The sequence below is a fragment of the Sinocyclocheilus grahami genome, unplaced genomic scaffold (genome assembly GCF_001515645.1).
Source record: "Sinocyclocheilus grahami isolate Dianchi unplaced genomic scaffold, SAMN03320097.WGS_v1.1 scaffold303.1, whole genome shotgun sequence".
NCBI lineage: Eukaryota > Metazoa > Chordata > Actinopteri > Cypriniformes > Cyprinidae > Sinocyclocheilus > Sinocyclocheilus grahami.
In genome coordinates, this window is record NW_015505482.1 from 1,267,025 (window position 1) to 1,286,790 (window position 19,766).

A 19,766-nucleotide genomic window follows, 5' to 3' on the forward strand; every position below is an offset into this window, starting at 1 on the left:
TCTGTGCTTGTGTAGGAAAAAGAAGCTTTGGAGAAGACGGTTTCAGACATGGAAGAAGAATTAAAGGTAAAAGGAAGATGTCTATTAAATGTGGGTTTTCTGTGTTACGAGTTATTATGAGTTGGCATGACTTATGGAAGCATGTTCAAAGATGCTAACTTCAAAATGTACTTGGACAGTTTGTTTGAACTGACTGTTAAAAAGGATAGATCGCAAGATTTTAACAGCTAGTGTAACTACCATGCCTGTTTTGACCCATGTTAGTCAATCTCAGACACCACAATGCTTGCTACTGGCCCACACCAAAGTCGGGGCCACTACTCTCGGCTCTGTAGCGTCTCACAGCTGCAGCAGTACATGGTGACCTAGTTCCAGCTACGCCAGGGTGGGACTAAATCCAGCACAGAGACACGGCACGGCTTTTGTTCAGCATTCCAACAGTAATTGCACATAGCTGGCATTTTGAGGGGCCAAGAAGAGCATGGTGCCAAATATATGAAAGGCCAAATCAATGTGAGGGAGATGATATATCTGCGGCTGCTGTAGTCTGCCAGGCTCAGTTGGATAATTGATCCATGTTGCAATTGAGGTAACATGGACTCTGGGGTGTTTTGGTTCAAATTAGTTCAAAATTGATTAGATTAGAGCCAAGATATGCAGATGACATTGTCATTTATATTGCAAATATGCAAACAGCTTTACCTTCAGAATACCATGGAGAGAATAAAATACACTTTTAAAAAATAAAGGTTTCAATAAGGGGTTTTCACGATGTCATAGAAGAACCATTTTGGTTTCTCAAAGAATTTTTCAGTGGACAGTTCTTTAAGGGATAGATCACCCACATATGAAAATTTGCTGTTAATTTACCTACTCTCAGGCCATCCAAGATGTAGGTGACTTTTTTTTTTGTCAGTAGAACAATAAAGAAGAATTTTAGCTGAAACCGTGGTCCTTGGTGATTCATTAAATATAAGTTAGAGACTACCGTCACTTTGAGAGTCAAAAAAAGCATATCAGACAACACAAAATTAATACCTGTGGCTCCTGACAATATATTGAGATCTTATGAAGCGAATCAATCAGTCTGTGCAAGAAACTGAACATTTACAACATTATTACCTGTAATCCAGAGCCTCAGTCAAACGGTCCGGAGAGGTGATTGGTTCACAAACGAATCATTCCTTTCAACTGGTTCTTTTTAGTGAACTACTTGAACCAGTACACCAAATCAGACTGAACTGTGTGAACAGTTTGTGGCTCGAACAGCAAAGATCTATATGTTACTCAATCAAAACTCATTATCAGACATTCCTGACAGTCACTCCGACTCAAAATGATCCAATTACCAGCGTATATGATCCTATGATGCCGGTTTTTGCCAACTCATTCAGTGCATCAGTTACTCCAACAGTCGCTGATCCGAGAAAAAAAAAAAAAAGTTCTGACTTGGACCTCTCTGTAAAAAGGCATTGATTAAACTAGTTTATTCACTTTATATGCTTCAGAGATGTAAAATATCTGTTTCTCACATCCTTTTTGGGTGCTTTAATAATATAACTGCTTGATTATGTAAATTAACTGGTGAATCAGTTTTGAACCAGTTAATTTTGAACCAGTTCATTGAAACAAACTGTCTGAAAGAACCAGTCTGCATAAAGAGCAAGAACACGCCCATCAGCGTCATTGGCAGCGCTGCACAGGACTTGCTCGAGAAGAATGTCTCCAAAGAAGTTTTTCTTTGGATGTAGGGGAAAGATAAACTTGTTCAGCTTCCCAAAGAACACATTGTTACGTAACATTACGTGAATGCAATTTGTTTTTCTAGAAACAGAGTTTTGCAAGTGTGTTTGGTTGTTTATTTCGGTGATGAATGTTTCATAAACAAAGCCCAGTTTGATGCTGGATTTGCACATTGTTTGATACTGAAAGATGGAGCGGTCCCAGTGATAAAAGATCCCGGTCATGATTCGGAACCGCAGGCGTTTTGTTGGCAGTCGGCGCGCAAGTGTTCGCGCCTCTTTAGCTCCGCCCACAGCGCGCCTCCAGAAGCTTGGCTGTTTTCAGAGAGAATCGTAAATCTGTATCTTGCTTTTATAAATATAGTACTTATGGAATATTAGACTCATATCTTTTTGGAGATATGAAGGATGCAGTACTATAGGTACTCAAGGTTAACATGAGATGGGGCAAAACTGTATGTCCCCTTTAATATATCGTCAAGAGCCATGGGTATTAATTTTGAGCTGCCTGATATGCTTATAAGTGAGGGTAGCCATTGACTGCAAAATCGCTGCAAATTTAAATTTTTGGGTGAACTATCCCTATCATTAAGAACCGTTTGTGTGATTAGCCTAAAGAAACTTTGTCCACCATAAAGAACCTTTTTTTTTCAATGGAACGGTTCCATAAATGTTAAAGATTCTTGATGGAACCATTAATACCTTTATTTTTAACAGCGTATATTTATGCAGCTTTTCAAACATTAATTGGTTGGTCCAACAGACTCTCACTTCATCGAGCTCATAAGCATAAGAAAATGAGAAGCACTAGTGTTTGTTTGATCAGTGATGTCACTGTTGCCCCAGCAGACGCCTTCAGTGAGGTTTCGCTACCAGCCCTGAGTTCATCCTCAGCTGGACTGGGTGAAAGGGGGCAGATGGTGAGTGGTTTTGCCCCACGCGTGGTTGCCTGCTCACACACACCTATACACACCCATTACTACATAGTGTAAGCCATGTAGATCACTTTTAGTCACAGATTTGTATCCATATTTTTTTTCTCTGTAATGCTCTCGAAATAACTCTTACTGGAATTCCTCAACAGCAGGCTTACTGTCCTATGAAGACAACAGCGAGCACTGTATGAAAAACCGCTGCTCATTGTGACCTAATAATAAAATGACAATCCCAGAATGCATTGACTGAGTCAAGCGTAATGTTGATTATAAATGCTGTGTTAATGCCATGACATAATTAGATGACAACCCGGGACGTCCTACTCTGAGCTGTTCTCCTCAGACTCTGAATTATGCGTCTCTATGGTACACTATTAAAGGCGGGGTAAGTGATTTCTGGTAGCCAATGTTGATATTTCAAATCACCAAAACAAACACGCCCCTTCCCCAAAATGGTCTCGACCCTATTTTGATAGCTCCACCCACACATACATACGCAACCCAGGCAACGATTATGGCGGAATCTGCTGTGCCAGTCGGCCGAGGGTATGATATCGATCAATAAGTGAAAGCAATGTGTTACTATGGTAATGTGTTTTGGTAGTACTGTGTGTTTTAACGTGCATATATGTGTTTTAACAGCATATATTAGTTCTTTGAAACAAAGCAAAACCAATGTTACTCACCTATCGAGAAGAAACAAAGCAACCTCGGTGTCCGATCGCAAGCCTTCCCGCTCCTTGAGTTCTCTCCAGCGCTGGAAAGCTGATCCGATATTTACACGGGTCCTACCTCTTGCCTTATTGCCTCAAGCCTTATTTTGTTCCGCAGACGTTTTCCTCTTTTGTTTTTTATCCGCCATCTCTATCTTTCTGTTGCTCGGCTCGGCTAATGTCCGTCCTGTGCACTGAACACTCTCTCCTCCGCATCATGAGTAGACACGCCCCTTACTGCTGATTGGCTACAAGTTTGTTTTAGAAAAGCATTTTAGAAAAAATACATACCCCACCTTTAATGGCAAAAATGAATCTGTGTAATTTGAGTAGTCAATAGACAAAACCACAAAAGATTGCTGGAAGGATGACATGTTTTTGTAGGCCAAAATCTGGAAATAAGTTTGAATTTTAAAACTTTTCGTTTTGAATTCTGGTGATTGTGTTTCAAAATTCATTATTATTATTCATAAAAGTTGTGTTAATTTGTGAATATTATTATGGTGAATATAACATGCAGGAGTCACAAACTTTTGTTGGTCACAGAGCTAATTTTCTGCAATAATCCGAAAGCCAATTGGAAAATCTTATTAGGTTTTATTGAGTAAATCACGGTGATGCAAACTTTTCGGTTCGCTGAAGAATATGCCATCCCTATAGCACTCTATGCACTCTTAATGTCTTATTAATACAAGTATAGTTTGTTTAGTGGGACATTAGAAGCGACATGCTAACGGCAACTTGCTTAAGTCGTGACAAATTAAATACTGTTTTTGGGTCCAAGCCTTGATTCCATTGCAATTGAGAATACTATCTCAACAGCTGTTTTGTGCACAAACTATTTATAGCACATTATTAAGAACTCACAATATCAGTTTCTGTGCAAGGGTTTAGCCTCAGCACCATCTATAAACCATGTTGTGACAAATTGCGTCATGACTTGAAGCAAAACAGCACTTGTACTGGTTATCTGTGCTGGCCAACCTCTGTTTATCAAAGCAGTGCGTCATTTCATAGAGTTGACCAGTCAAATATATGACTACAGATGTTCTTTGTAGAGACAAAACAATGAATCATGAAAGAGCTCTGAACAGATGTCGGATGCCTCGCAGTTCTCTGTTGGTTTTTCATGCATTGGAGAAACTCAGTGGCCTGGTCCCAAATCCATAAGCTTTGGAAACGGTGTCAAACCTCAGGGTTTCTCCACATGCTGGTTCAGGAAGTTTCTGAGGTTGACCACAGATGCCTCACAACGCTCATTAATCTCCTCACTGCACAGTGTGGCTTTTATGAAAGAAAATAGTGGTGATTACTACTTTTTAAAAGTAGTCCAATAAAAAGCTTGATTTTATTTTAAGTAAGTGGTCATGAAGATGTTTGCAAGCCTGTCCTCCTCATCCTTTTTGTGAATGACTACAGTTGCACGTGCTGTGTGTCAGTGAGTTCATCCAACACAAATTTCTGTTCTCATCTGATCGTCTTCGCATGCTTATATTTCTGTTTCCGTTCTAAAGTCAACATGAAACTCATTTTATTTGTAATGTGACATTTAAGAGTGAAACATGATTTATATTCTAATGCATTTAACATAGTATTTGTTTCCTATTCGAATGTCCTTAAGAAAGATATAGGACCAGACTTGATTTTATTCATTGGAAATTGATTGCTTGATTGACCTAAAGTTGTCTCTATATGACAGGTGGTTGGAAGGTGGAGAAATAAGAGGGTGGTGCAACAATTTCAAGCAAATATATTGCAGTTAAATGCGGCTATATGGAGTTTCAACAGGGTTGTAAATCATTCAGAATTAACCTGATAAAGTTTGGGCTAACAGTTAAAGTGGTAGTAAAAAAAGGGTTCATAAAAAATTGGTATCAATATTTGGATTTCGTTAGTCAGCTACCCCTAGTATGAAGTGTTTATAAAAAAGATTGGTTCAGTAAAAACGGTTTAATATTTAGATTTCACTAAGTCATTTTCACTAGTATGAAGCACTTATGTTAACTTTAACATGCTCTCTATTGTGATTGAGAAATGGCACAATGAAATGGGTTGATGGTGCAATAGGATGCCTGTATTGTCCCATATGGGAAGTTAAAGTGATTATAAAACTAGATTGGCACAGTAAAAGTGTTCAAAACTTGGAATTTTCTAGAATTCAAGATGCCAGTATGTTAGATTTACTGCACAATTAAAAAGGGTAGAGAAAGACTGACTTAAATTGACTCATTCAAAAGTAGTATTATTACATGCAAAATTCAATTGTCCATTAAAAAAAGATTGGTACAATATATCCTTGGATGTCCTTAGACCACTGGACCCTTTTATTAAACTACTTTGTCAGATTTAATGCACCCCTTACAGGTGGTACTTTAAAGTAGACTTTAAAGTAGAATTAAAAATATGGATAATTAAATGAATCATTGCATTATACAAATGGGAGATTATTGCATTGATAAGAAACTAACAAATAAGTAGCTGGATTGTCGTTAGTTTAAGGGATAGTTCACCCAAGCAATGAACTCTGTCCTCATGATGGTCCAAACCTGTATGCATTTCCTTCTTCTTCAGAACACAACAAAGATATTTTGAAGATTGTTAAAAGGATAGTTTACCCAAAATAAAAATTACCCCATGATTTACTCACCCTCAAGCCATCCTACAGTAGGCGTATATGACTTTCTTCTTTCAGACAAATCCAATCAGAGTTATATAAAAAAATGGCCTGGCTTCTGAAGTGAAGCGATGTGTTTGTGTAAGAAAAAAATCCATATTTAAAACTTTATAAACCGTAATCTATGAAGGTAATTTAATGCCTAAAAGATTTGCATACTCAGCATAAGAGTTGTGGAAGTGTACATAAGATTGTAAGCGTAAATTAAATTTGCATGCTCAAGAGAAGCTTTGTAAAGGTGTAAATCGCGTTTCAAGCGTAAGAAAAAATTATTTGCAGCATTTCACTGTTACTCGTAAGTGTTATTCAAGTATTGTTAAACTGCAGCTTCATGCTAACGTAAAATAAATATGATCTGCATTCTTCTGACTTCCATTTTTCCGCGCTTACACTTTTGGCACGTTGTTTTCGCTAAAATACGGTCAAAAGTACTGCAAGCCTGTGAACAGTGATTTGCAAGCGAAAACAACAGTTTAAAGAACTGCAAAACGGATCGACTGCATAGAACCAATCTGTATGTGTAAAAAAACTAACTGTTGCAAATGTCTAAATTACTTATTGTGCATGTGTGGCAAAAAGTTCCCGAAATAAACTGATATGTACAGCTCCGTCTTTCTTTTCTCTGCGCTTACAATTTTGGCACGATTCTCTCACTAACTGAGTTTTGCAAGCGTGAGGGGGAGGACGGGTCCACCACCTTCTTGTAGCCAATCACATGAGGCTCTCGCTGACTCTCCATTTACTCTTATCCGATTGGTTCAATAAACATATGCCAAATCATATGCCAAAACATTAATCTTCATTTAGTTCCAGATCGTTTTTTACACATTCCTGGTCTTATTGTGTTTCTAATTCATCATTGCACATTATTCATGAGAAAAGTGTTCATCCAAATGTTACGGTGGGCCAGAAGTGCATATTTCGAAGAATATGAACCAAACAGTTCAGGTTCCCATTGACTTTGGACAAAAAAAAAAAAAGAAATACAACAGAAGTAAATGGGAACTGAAACTGTTTGATTACCATTAAAGGGATAGTTCACCACAGAATGAAAATTACCACATGATTTACTCACCCTGAAGCCATTCTACGTGTATATGACTTTCTTCTTTCAGACGAATACAATCAGAGTATATTAAAAATGTCCTGGCTCTTCCAAGCTTTATAATAGCAGTGAATGGTGGTTGAGATTTTGAAGCCCAAAAACGTGCATCCATCCATCATAAAAAGTGCTCCACACGGCTCCGGGGTGTTAATAAAGGCGAATCGATGCATGTGTATTTCAAACTTTATAAATCGTAATCTCTAGCTTCCGCTAACTGTCATACTCGCCTCCACGGTGAGAAGTGACAAATGCGGTAGCGCAGAGGAAAGAGCAAAACAACGTTGGTCACGAATTAGAAGTACAAAATGAGGATTTGTTATGAAAAATGTCGGAGGATTTTAATATAAGCCAAGAGGAGACTGGTTTTCCTTTGCTGTAAACAAAACTTGGTTCTCATGAGACTAGCATTTTCTCATGAACACGTGCACGACAGTTAGTGGCTAGAGATTACTATGAAGGTAATTTAATGCTTAAAAGATCTGCATACGCAGGGTAAGAGTTGTGGAAGTGTACATAAGACTGTTAAGCGTAAATTAAATTTGCATGCGCAAGCGAAGCTTTGTAAAGGTGTAAATCGCATTTCAAGTGTAAGAAAAAATGATCTGCAGCATTTTACTGTTACTCGTAAGTGTAATTCATGTATTGTGAAACTGCAGCTTCATGCTAACGCAAAATAAATATGATCTGCATGCTTCTGAAAATACGGTCAAAAGCACTGCAAGCCTGTGAACAGTGATTTGCAAGCGAAAACAACAGTTTAAAGAACTGCAAAACGGATCGACTGCATAGAACCAATCTGTATGTGTAAAAAAACTAACTGTTGCAAATGTCTAAATTACTTATTGTGCATGTGTGGCAAAAAGTTCCCGAAATAAACTGATATGTACAGCTCCGTCTTTCTTTTCTCTGCGCTTACAATTTTGGCACGATTCTCTCACTAACTGAGTTTTGCAAGCGTGAGGGGGAGGACGGGTCCACCACCTTCTTGTAGCCAATCACATGAGGCTCTCGCTGACTCTCCATTTACTCTTATCCGATTGGTTCAATAAACATATGCCAAATCATATGCCAAAACATTAATCTTCATTTAGTTCCAGATCGTTCTCGCTGCCAGAATGGTACTTTTAACGTACACATACATTAAAAATTAAAATAAATAAATAACAACTTGATTAAAGCAATGTGCCAAAAGTGTAAGCACGGAAAAATGGAAGTCAGAAGAATGCAGATCATATTTATTTTGCATTAGCATGAAGCTGCAGTTTCACAATACATGAATTACACTTACGAGTAACAGTAAAATGCTGCAGATCATTTTTTCTTACACTTGAAATGCGATTTACACCTTTACAAAGCTTCGCTTGCGCATGCAAATTTAATTTACGCTTAACAGTCTTATGTACACTTCCACAACTCTTACCCTGCGTATGCAGATCTTTTAAGCATTAAATTACCTTCATAGTAATCTCTAGCCACTAACTGTCGTGCACGTGTTCATGAGAAAATGCTAGTCTCATGAGAACCAAGTTTTGTTTACAGCAAAGGAAAACCAGTCTCCTCTTGGCTTATATTAAAATCCTCCGACATTTTTCATAACAAATCCTCATTTTGTACTTCTAATTCGTGACCAACGTTGTTTTGCTCTTTCCTCTGCGCTACCGCATTTGTCACTTCTCACCGTGGAGGCGAGTATGACAGTTAGCGGAAGCTAGAGATTACGATTTATAAAGTTTGAAATACACATGCATCGATTCGCCTTTATTAACACCCCGGAGCCGTGTGGAGCACTTTTTATGATGGATGGATGCACGTTTTTGGGCTTCAAAATCTCAACCACCATTCACTGCTATTATAAAGCTTGGAAGAGCCAGGACATTTTTAATGCAACTCTGATTGTATTCGTCTGAAAGAAGAAAGTCATATACACGTAGAATGGCTTCAGGGTGAGTAAATCATGTGGTAATTTTCATTCTGTGGTGAACTATCCCTTTAATGGTAATCAAACAGTTTCAGTTCCCATTTACTTCTGTTGTATTTCTTTTTTTTTTTTGTCCAAAGTCAATGGGAACCTGAACTGTTTGGTTCATATTCTTCGAAATATGCACTTCTGGCCCACCGTAACATTTGGATGAACACTTTTCTCATGAATAATGTGCAATGATGAATTAGAAACACAATAAGACCAGGAATGTGTAAAAATAAAGTTTGATTTCATGTTGACTTTGTTTTAAGTAACTGTTCCCAAACCCTCTCTGATGTTCTCTCACTCGCGCTGTCATGATTTCGGGCCTCTCTGTACCTCCAGACCTTTCCCGCTCTGGCTCGGCTACAGGCTCTCCGCAGGGGGAACGCGCGCCTCCTACAGGAGAATAAAGCCATGCTGCACTCCCTCGCTCGCCTCACTCAGACGGCCTCTCTCCCCGAGACGGACGACCTCTAGTCCTCCTCTCTATCTCTCTCTGTCCCTTCCTCCTTCCTGTTCTCCGCTGCACCCTGTAGTCTTCCTCCTCTGTCCCGCTGCTGCTCAACTCTCAGGCAGGTCTCTCTGTTTCATTCCTTTGTTTTGCATTGGTAAAGCTTTTTCGCTCCTTCTTTCTTTCTCCCTGTTTCTCTCCTGGGTCTGGGGAAGGGCAACCCCTCACATTTCTGCAGCAGGCGGTGGCTTTGAAGATATTCATAGATCTTCCAAACACATGACCAAACGTCTCTATACTCCAGCAGTGTCCAGATCAAATCACAGCCTCTGTAGTGTCATATTCTAGTCTCTGTCAACACATCTGCTCACTGGTTATTAATAACATCACAGACTATTGGATGCCTATATTAAACACAGATAGCTATAAAAGTAGGCATACAAATATTTTTTAAAAATTTAATTAAAATGAATAAAATTTGTACATTTACAAAAATAGAATAGTGATGGAATATGTAACTCACTGGTTATAAATGACATTGCAGACTATGGGATGCCTATATTACAAACAGATAATAATAAATAATTAAGCATATTTATAATTTAAAAAATGAAATTAAAATGATAAAATTACAAAAATAATGACAGAATATGTAATTCGCTGATTATAAATGACATTACAGACTAATGATTGCCTATATTACAAACACAAAAAATAAGCATAAAAATAATTTCAAAACTGAAAAAGTAAAATTGATAAAATTACAAAGAATAATAATAGAATATCTAACTCCCTGGTTATAAATGACATACATACTATTGGATGCCTATATTACACATGGATAGCAATACAAATAAACAAAACATAATTGTAAAAATGAATAGAATTGAAATAGAATAATTATATAATATGTAACTCACTGGTCATAAATGACAGACGATTGGATGTCTATATTAAAACAGATAACAATAAAAAATGACAGATAAAACAAATAAAAATAATTAAATAGATGAAACTATAATAAAAAAAATACAAAATGTACAAAATATGGGTTAACTATTATTGAAAATAATTGTTATATTTTTGATAAAATATGGATAGTATTTTCACAAGTAATTTAATGCAGTTCAGCAGCTGATTTTACAAATAATGATTCATTATTAATTTTTAACTGTTGGATTTAGTTGAGAGGATAGAGTCCACTGACAGGCCAAAATCTTTGATGCAATTTACATGCTATGTAAATCTTATGTTAGATAATGATTTATCGTACATATCTAATAATTGTATTTCTAAAAAACATGGGATTTGTGCCTTTATTGCTTAAAAACAGCAGGACACCAATTTGCATCCTATTCATATTCAGAATGCCAGAACTATCAACAGTGCTGCGAGTCTCTGTGTGTGTGCTGGTTATTTCTAAAAGGGAGGACAAAAAAGCTTTGTTGTTGTATCCGATGGTTGGAAAGATGTGATATGAAGTCATGAGTGGCTGGGTTTGCTCTCCTGTTAAAGCTTTTGTAGTTCTGGCAATGCTTTTTTACTCACTGGAGTAGGAGGAGGTGAACCTCTCTATGCATGAGCACACATTCACATGACACTGCCAACTGCCATTCCTTTAAAAAGGAATCCTATTTGAAAATTATATTCTGTGGTGTTATGATACAGCAATGTTTGCATGCTTTATTATGAAGTACTGTCACATGAGATTAAGATAGTATTAGTCTAGAAGAACCATTTTAACTTTTATAGATTGGCACTGCAATTTTGATGCCACATGACCACTAAATAATTAAGTAAATGAATGCATTCTTCTCACTCATTCTCATCTTTAATCAATCTCAGGTTTTGACAGAACTCAAGTCTGATAACCAGCGGCTAAAAGATGAGAATGGAGCCTTAATCAGAGTCATCAGCAAACTTTCCAAGTGAGGACGACCGGTTAAAGGGGAGGAGAAATACTGAACAGAAAGAGACCAAAACTGAGAACTTCACACTGACTACACATTGACCCGCTCTTGGTGCAGCAACTCCAGGGTTAAAGAGGTTGGCTCACCAAAAAGTTCAAATTCTGTCATAATTTACTCATGTCGTTACAAACTGGTATGGCTTTCTTTCTTTTCTGGAACACAAAAGAAGATATTTTGAGGAATGTCTCAATCTTTTTTGTTCATACAATGAAAGTCAGTCATCACCAAAACTGTTGGCTACCAACATGCTTCAAAATATCTTCTTTTGTGTTCCTTCCAGAGAAGAAAGCAAGTATCCACTTTCTTACAAAATAAGGTGGTAGCCAGATTTAGATCATTTCTAGCTGGTTTAGGTGGTTGACTGACAGGACAACCAGCTAGTGGAGCTGAGGTCAACCATCATAACTGATTTAGTAAGAGCTGTTCATCCATTTTTGCTGGCGAAGGCCAGGCTGAGTTGGTTAACAGTGTTCAAAAACATAATTTGAATTAGTTAACTGGTTTTACCACTGGGTTGACTTGGTGTTTGCAGTAGGGTACTCCAATCGCACTGTAAGAACAGTGTTGGTTTCTCCCACATAAATGCCCAAACAATTGAATGGCTTCTCAATGTCAGCCCTTTCTAAACTCTAAATGTTTCAGGATCAGTATAGATGATGTTAGAATCCCTGCTGAAAAAACAAAACAAACCAATACATGTCCATACTAGTCCAAGCTGGTTTAAAGGTCCTAAAAATAAAGGTTATTTATTGACACCAGTGGTTCCACGAAGAACCTCTAACATCCTTGGAACCTTTACATTGCACAAAGGGTTCTTTATAGTGGAAAAAGGTTATTCAGAATAGTATTACACTCTTAAAAATAATAGTTCATTATTGGCATTGATGGTTCCATGAAGAACCTTCAAAATCCATGGAAATGTTCTATTACACAAAAGGTTATTTATAGAGAATTGTTTTTTTTAAAGAACTGTTCACTTAAAGGTTCTTTGGGGAACCCAAAGTGGTTCTTCTTTGGTGGGAAAGCCCCTTTTTTTAACTAGATTGTCACTAGTCACCCTGTGGAACCAGCACAAATATTCTCTTGACCAGCAAAAATTAGTTTGTGAGGCTGGTCAAGGTTTCTGATAAAGCTGGCTGACTAGAAGACTCTTGCTTGTTAAGAAGCCTTGTGGGAACACCTGTACATTACGGATAAACAGCCAAACCACAGCATTGGTCACCAACTGTTCTGGTCTTTTCAGCAGGGAAAAGCTGAACAAACTGCCATTCCTTTAAATGGTATTTGATCATCAATCAAATCGAATTATCCTGAAGCGGTCATTTGGTCCAGTTTGATCTTCAGAAGCTCCGCCAAAACATTCTAAAAGGAATGTTCCCACTGAGAGATGATGTCACTTTCCTCATGTCAACCCATTTGTCCTGTTTACTTTTACATTTGTAGTGTTTATATATGACCTGATGGGCTGAAGAATGGATACGTCGACCCAATCGCCTTTTGTTTGTAATTAAGAGTATCTATATGGATAAAACAGAAACACATCACACATATGCTCTTTCAGATGCTTCGTTTTTCATTGTCCACAGCTTTTAACCTGTAATCTTGAACCAATGCTCACAGCACTTTGTTTATGATTTTTTGTTGTTTGCCTGAGTATTAAAAACACACTGTAAAATACCAAAAATGTAGTCAAGTGGCTTTGTAGGTGCAGTGCTGCCCTCTGCCTGCCTGTACGATCATCACAGCTATTCTACAGGTTCCACCATTTTCATTTTACATTTCACTGAAATATGTCTTGTTTTTAGTGTTCTTGTGTGCTTCTGAACTAGGCTACATAGTAGACATTTATGTGAAATGCCAAGTATGCATTTCCATTTTAGTTTCAAGTAGTAGCCATTTCTCATCAGACCTATAAAGTCTTAATTTTAAGTAAAGTTCAAGTATATTTTCTAAGTATACTTTATGTAATACATATACTAGTAGTATACTTGTACTATTTTCAATACAAGCTACTTCTCTCTGTTTATGTCTATGACAAATCACGCAGGTACCGGGCTACTCCGCAGCGGTTCCACCAGAACCAGTCTAAAATAGTCTGACTATAAACACTTAATATAGGTGTAGCGTAGTGATTCAGGATAAGCCAAAATCATGGTTTGAAAATGGATTCATGGTTTACATGCTTATTATATACATTTTGAATGCAAAAAAAGTTACGGACTGCAGCTTTAAAGAATACTCTTAGTAAATATAATACTTTATAGTGATATAAACTTGCAGCATAGAAACTGTTAAACTAATAGTTTACTCTGAGTGTATTTCAATGTGTATTTTCATGGACTGTGGATTAGAAGTATATAACTAGTAAACTAACAGTATACATAAAGTTTGTTGCGATACTAAAGAAACACTTAGTCATAAACTAGTTGGGTAACCAAGTTTACTACTGTTAGACTTAAAATACACTTAAAAGTACATAGGCCAATTTAGTCCCAAGAGGTTTGAAATAGTACATTGCTATTAGTGTACTTACTACTTGGAAATTATACTTAATGGTAATATTATACATAAGGTTTTTGAAGTCACTCTAACAACCTTTTATTAAATATCTGCTTCTGAAACCACAAAACAAGGCTTACACCATCAGAGCTGTAATTGTAGGTCAAAATTAAATAAAGCAAACAGAAGGAATTCAGTGTTAAATACGACACATCAACACCACACCCAGAGTTAAGCGTAATTAAAAGGCCTTTATTTTCTCATTTGTTTCAGTACAGAGCTGGTAACACGCATGGTAAATCTGTAGAGCTATTTGGTTCCCTTGACGTCTTTACAAGGATTGCTGATACTCATGTACTGTCCACTAGGAGGTTGTGGGAAGAGTCTGTGAGCAATGTTTTCTCAAAGTGTCCCATCAAGGGCTAAAGCATGCGATTGATCCACACTAGGCACGACAATACGGACATGAACACACGCGCACACGAGAACACCGAAACAGGTACAAACATAGCCTGAGGGACAAACCCTCACAATCTCCCACCGACTAAAGAAGAAATAAAACTGATCACAAATAGATACAAATAGAAAAAGAGCATTTTACAACTCTAGATAAGCAGAATGAAAAGTGCAACAGAAGAATCTAATTAAAGAGACACAATGGCAGGCTTTTGATTCTTTTATCCCCAGAACTTTGTGATTACGCCAAAGCAGACATAAATGCATCAGCTAGCATTCGAAAAAAACAATATATATGAAAACATCTCTGTTGTGGGCGTTAGAGCAGTCTCTCATTGATTTGTATGACATAAAACAGTCACAGAGAGTTACAAAGACAACTGAGCTGGTTTCGTAAATGGAGAGCAACTTATAGACGGAATCCATGAGCAGTTTTTAAACTGCCCCCAAATACATTTGCTTGCAAGTAACAACTCCGTGGTTTACGATCAGGAATGTTTCAAATAAATGTTCATTGTGCACTCTGCCATACAGGCAGAATGGCAGTGCTCGAGTAACTCCCAACAAATGATTATTCCTTTTTAAAGGGCCTATGCATTATTATTAAAATCACACGCATTCACACTCAAACTTCAAGCAATGCTGATTGAAATGACTTGGATAAGCCGCATTTCTGCACAGTTCTGTTCAATCTTCTTGTCCGAATGTCCAAATTATATACTTTTTAAGTATCCCATATTGCATTTTGGATTGTGATTTATTATTAAAATGGTAAAAACAAACAGCATCTCATAGTTAAACGGTTTTAATTGCCCTTTGCCCAAAAATGCATGCGTGTACATACATAGTGGAATGGCAACAACACATGTATAAGTTCATACAGACGTCCCTAGCACACTTTGTGTTAAATCAAGGCGTTTACAAAACCCAATATACACTGAAATCATCATAAACGCAATAAAAAAACACCAAAAAGACATTATTATTAACAGAAAGACTGACTGCCAATAATGCTTAACTTAGCACATCTTAGGAAACAGACTATGTGGAATGTTGAGGAGATTCATCGGCCTATGAAAGGAGGAGACGTTTTAGGGTCATCTATATAGCTGAGCTCCAAAGATTTCGCTCAAGTCTTATGGCTTTATCTTATTCACACTCGCACACACAAACTTACGGTTTATTGGCTAGTTAAACGCTGTTCTTATGTAAAAGATTCATAAATAAAAGCTTTTTAGAAAACAATGGGGACTCCAAGTTTTCTATAACACGACTGATAGTATTGTGCTCCGGCAACTTTGTTGCCACGGTAGAAATCAGTTGGTCCGAAAAAATCACGTAAGAATGACGTAAAGTCAGCTAAAATGGCAGTAAACGTGACTTTTCTCATTGGCACTGACAGCAAAAAAAGACGAAAAATGATAATAAAGTGTACTTTTTTCATAATGGTTCTGTATGATCCAAAACTTTACATCGTAGTTCCAACAGAGATACTCTGCTGATTACAGGATCCTACAAGATGGGGGAAAAGATCCACTTGGAGCCCCCGCTGGAAGTTTTGACTTCCCACGAACGTATTCTGACAAAGACACATACAAATATTACTCTGAAAAATAAATATAAATAACTGATTTCAAATAAATAAATAAATACATAATAATTTTGTTCCTTAACAATATTAGTAGACGGCAAGCATGCGGCTACGTTTTCATTCTATATTAGTTCACACAAAGCACTTAACATACAGTATCTGCTCATGATGTCCAGGCATGGATTGAATTTGAAAATGAAGATTAGTCTAGTATAGTACTTCATATTCTCTCCAGTACCCACTCACAGAAAATAAATACATATTTGATTTGATTAGAAAATATACACAGTATTTATCCCCCTCTGTTATGTTATTAAAATGACAAAGAACACCTACTTAGGTACACACTATATTTTTTGCTTCATCTCTGAAACATGCGCATCTTTTTGTACTGTAACATGCAGTATCATAAAGTAGGAACTATGCATATATAGGTCAAACTACACGCCTATGGGTTTGGGGAGGGGGTGTTAGTTGCGAGTTGCAATTTTTTTGTGAAAGTTCTTCAAAATAAGGGACACATCTGTGTGAGAAATTACACCAGAACAAATGGTGTACAGAACAATAACAGAGTAAAAAAAATAGGTTTCGATACGATACTAGAAGCACGATGTCACATAAACAAATGTTAAATAACCACACATTCATTAGACCTGCAAAAAGACATGAAAATGTCAAACTGCACTGTGAATGTGGATGGAAATACCTGCTATTTCACAATCGAACAACAGAGTTATTGCAACTGAACACAGCCTGTCAGAAGAGCAGCTTCTGTTTTATCCAGGGGAACCTCATACGGGAAATGTCACTGAAGCGACTTTTAAATGAACATTCTGTCAACAGTCTTCAGATATTTTTACGTTTGAATGACACTAAATGGCTTCAACTGCCAATATTTAAAACTTTAAAACTTAAATGGAATGTTTATCCAAAATGGAAAATTCCGTTATTGTTTACTCGTATTACTTTCCTTCTGTGGAACACAAAAGAAAACATTTTGAAAGACATTATTTTCCGCATACAATGAAAGTCAATGGGGTCCAATCTTGTTTTGGAACCCACTGACTTTAACTGAATTGACAAAAACAAAACAGTCTTTAAAATATCATCTTCTGTGTTACACAGAAGGGAAAAAAATCATACAGGTTTGGAATGAGATGAGGGTGAGTAAATGATGACAGAATTTTCACTTTTGGGTGATCTATTTAAATTTAAAGCTATGGGGTTTCTGAAGACTTTGAATATAAAGCATGAGTAGAATTACTTTTATTGTGCTTTTGATAGAAACTCATACATGTTTCAAATTTTACAATGACCGACTTTTCATTTTAACCCTAAAAGTAACTGGAAAAATGACGATTCAATGTGGCAGTAGAGTAATGTTACATTGATGAGATAGTGGTGCAGGATAAAAGCTGCTAAAGTGACGTTTCCTTATGAGAAGGAGTTGTTTTTAATCGGGTTACAGCATGTGCACAACAAAGTCTCCCTCAAATCCATTCTTGGCTCTCTACATGTAGTTTTTGGCCTGGTTTAAAAATCTCTACTCAATAAACAATGCTCCAAAAAAGTTTTGATCCAATTCAGGCTTGCAATTTTGCTTAATTTCCCATTACTTAATAATTGAACAAATATCAGAAGGTATCATCATTGCCAAAAGAGTTTCTCCAGGAAATATGAGGAAAATTATATTCTGAGATTCACATCCTCACACAAAGACTCGTACTGTAAGCCCTAAAGCAGCTTTCAAATGATACAAGCTCCCTTTTTTAAACACATGCAAACTTGTCTCAAGAATGCACCATCACAAAAGCATGTATTGAGATTGACAGAGCAATATGTACAGAATGCAGTTCCAGTAGTGCAAATAAGTTCAGCGGTTTGGTAAGATGTGCAGTTAAATACACACATAACATTGCCTTCTATCAGCTCTTCTCTTGAAACCATAACTTCTGGTTTAAACCAAGAATAAAACATGAAAACAAAGAGTGATGGTAGTTCTCGAAGGAATAGTTCACTCGTTTTTCGAAACCCGTATGGCATTCCTTTCTTTCTTCCGTAAAAGACAAAAGGAGACATTTTGAAGATTGTTCACACTGCTCTTTTCCAAGTCAAACAAGATTTTTGTACAATTTTAGTCTGTCAGATCATATGAAGTCAGAAGTATTTTTTTAAGCTTGGTCACCATTCACATCTATTGTATGGAAGAGAGCAGCATGAACATTCTTTGAAATACCTCCTTTTGTGTTCCACTGCCGTAAGAAAGAAAAGTGAGTAAATGATGACTTGATTTTCATTTTTTTGGTGAACAGGATTCAGAACATCAAAAACGGCAAGTAACAATAAAAGCAGGTTGAAAACGAACCATTGACTGGAACAAAAACACACCTTCATTTAAAGTGCTCAGGCAGAATACATTTACCACAAGAAATCAAAGCAAAGAAACCAATACACCGATGCTAACAGGAAGATGTCCCTGGCAGCTAAGAATTGCTTATTTCATGATGTTTCAAGGCTTGTCTCCTTTTTGTCAGGGTTTGTTAGGATGTTGGGCAGTGGAAGAAGCCAGCTGACAGCTGGAACTGAAGAATGGAAGAAGAGGTTGTTTTGCAGGCAGTGTAATCGACATCTGAAAGATTCCTTCTGGCTGGGCAGGAGCATCGAGTCCAACTAGCTCTCCAGTTCCCACTTTTTTATTTTTTAATTAATTCTTCACTGTCCTTTCAGACTCAACAAAAGTAACAGAACTGATTTCATCTAGATGACCAGAGAATCTAGAAGGAATGTGTTAAATTAGGCAGTGGAAGAGGCAGTGTTTTCTATCCATGGTCCCCGATGGAAAACTTTGGAATGCTTTTGGATATTTGTGAGCTTACATCTCTTCTGTGAATAAACCTCAAGGATATACACACCTTTGAGCTCGGCCTTTCTTCAGGAACATCTGTGGAAAGAGTCTCATTTGAGCTGGTCTTCTTTAATACCTCTAGTCTTGTGGCTCATGGCTGTAATTCAGTGCTGATTGGGTAAGATGACATGTTGTGCATGTTGAAAAGTGAAAGACAGGAAAGGGGGAGGGAAAGGAGAGAGGGAGGGAAGGAAGAAGAACAGGATTACTTCTTGGCAGTGAGGGCTGCTAATGTGGCATCCACCTCCTCCTCGGGTTTGAGTGGATGCCACTGAGCGATGGGCCTGCGTGGGTTCGCCTGCATGTCGGACCAGTGCCGGAGCTCAGTGCCCTGCGCTCTGCTGCCCACCCAGATCTTCCCGATGGCGTCGTTCTTGCCGATCTTATCGTAGTCGAGCACCGTGATCACAGCTTGTATTTTCTGGGAGAAAAAACAGATATTGCGCTTAAAGTTTGAAGGAGCATGGAAATGTAAAACTCTTGTGTTGAGCCGTGTAAAGCGTACCGGCATCTGGTCCTGTGGGATCTCAAAGCTGAAGGACTCGTTGTAGTATGGGTTCAGTGTGTTCTTCTTCACAGTTGTCTTCTTCTTCTTCAGCCGCTTGCCGTTTTGCAGAAGATGAATCTTCACGTAGGGATCTGCAGAGGTTTATCAGTACAGGAAGTCATGCAATTATATACTGTGGATGTTTCAGCTTGCTTCGTATGTATTTAGAATTTTTGAACTTTTGATTTGTGACTAGAGTCCTTAGGTTTTTCCTT

At 37.4% G+C, this 19,766-nt stretch overlaps 1 protein-coding gene and 1 long non-coding RNA gene across 2 annotated transcripts in view; one reads left to right on the forward strand and one right to left on the reverse strand.

Moving 5' to 3' along the window:
* The window catches only part of LOC107601321 (protein phosphatase 1 regulatory subunit 12B), a 14,483-nt gene extending 4,485 nt beyond the window's left edge, over positions 1–9,998 (forward strand). The window contains exons 6-7 of the mRNA XM_016293476.1: positions 16–66; positions 9,475–9,998. Of these exons, the coding sequence (XP_016148962.1) occupies positions 16–66; positions 9,475–9,609 (186 nt within the window). The 3' untranslated portion in view covers positions 9,610–9,998. The remainder of the gene's footprint in view (positions 1–15; positions 67–9,474) is intronic.
* Positions 9,999–18,596: 8,598 nt separating this feature from the next.
* Positions 18,597–19,645, reverse strand: LOC107601357 (uncharacterized). Its single transcript, XR_001610918.1, has 2 exons — positions 19,510–19,645; positions 18,597–19,425 (listed from the first exon to the last, which is right to left on the reverse strand). It is a non-coding gene; the product is annotated as an uncharacterized lncRNA (long non-coding RNA).
* Positions 19,646–19,766: the final 121 nt, after the last annotated feature.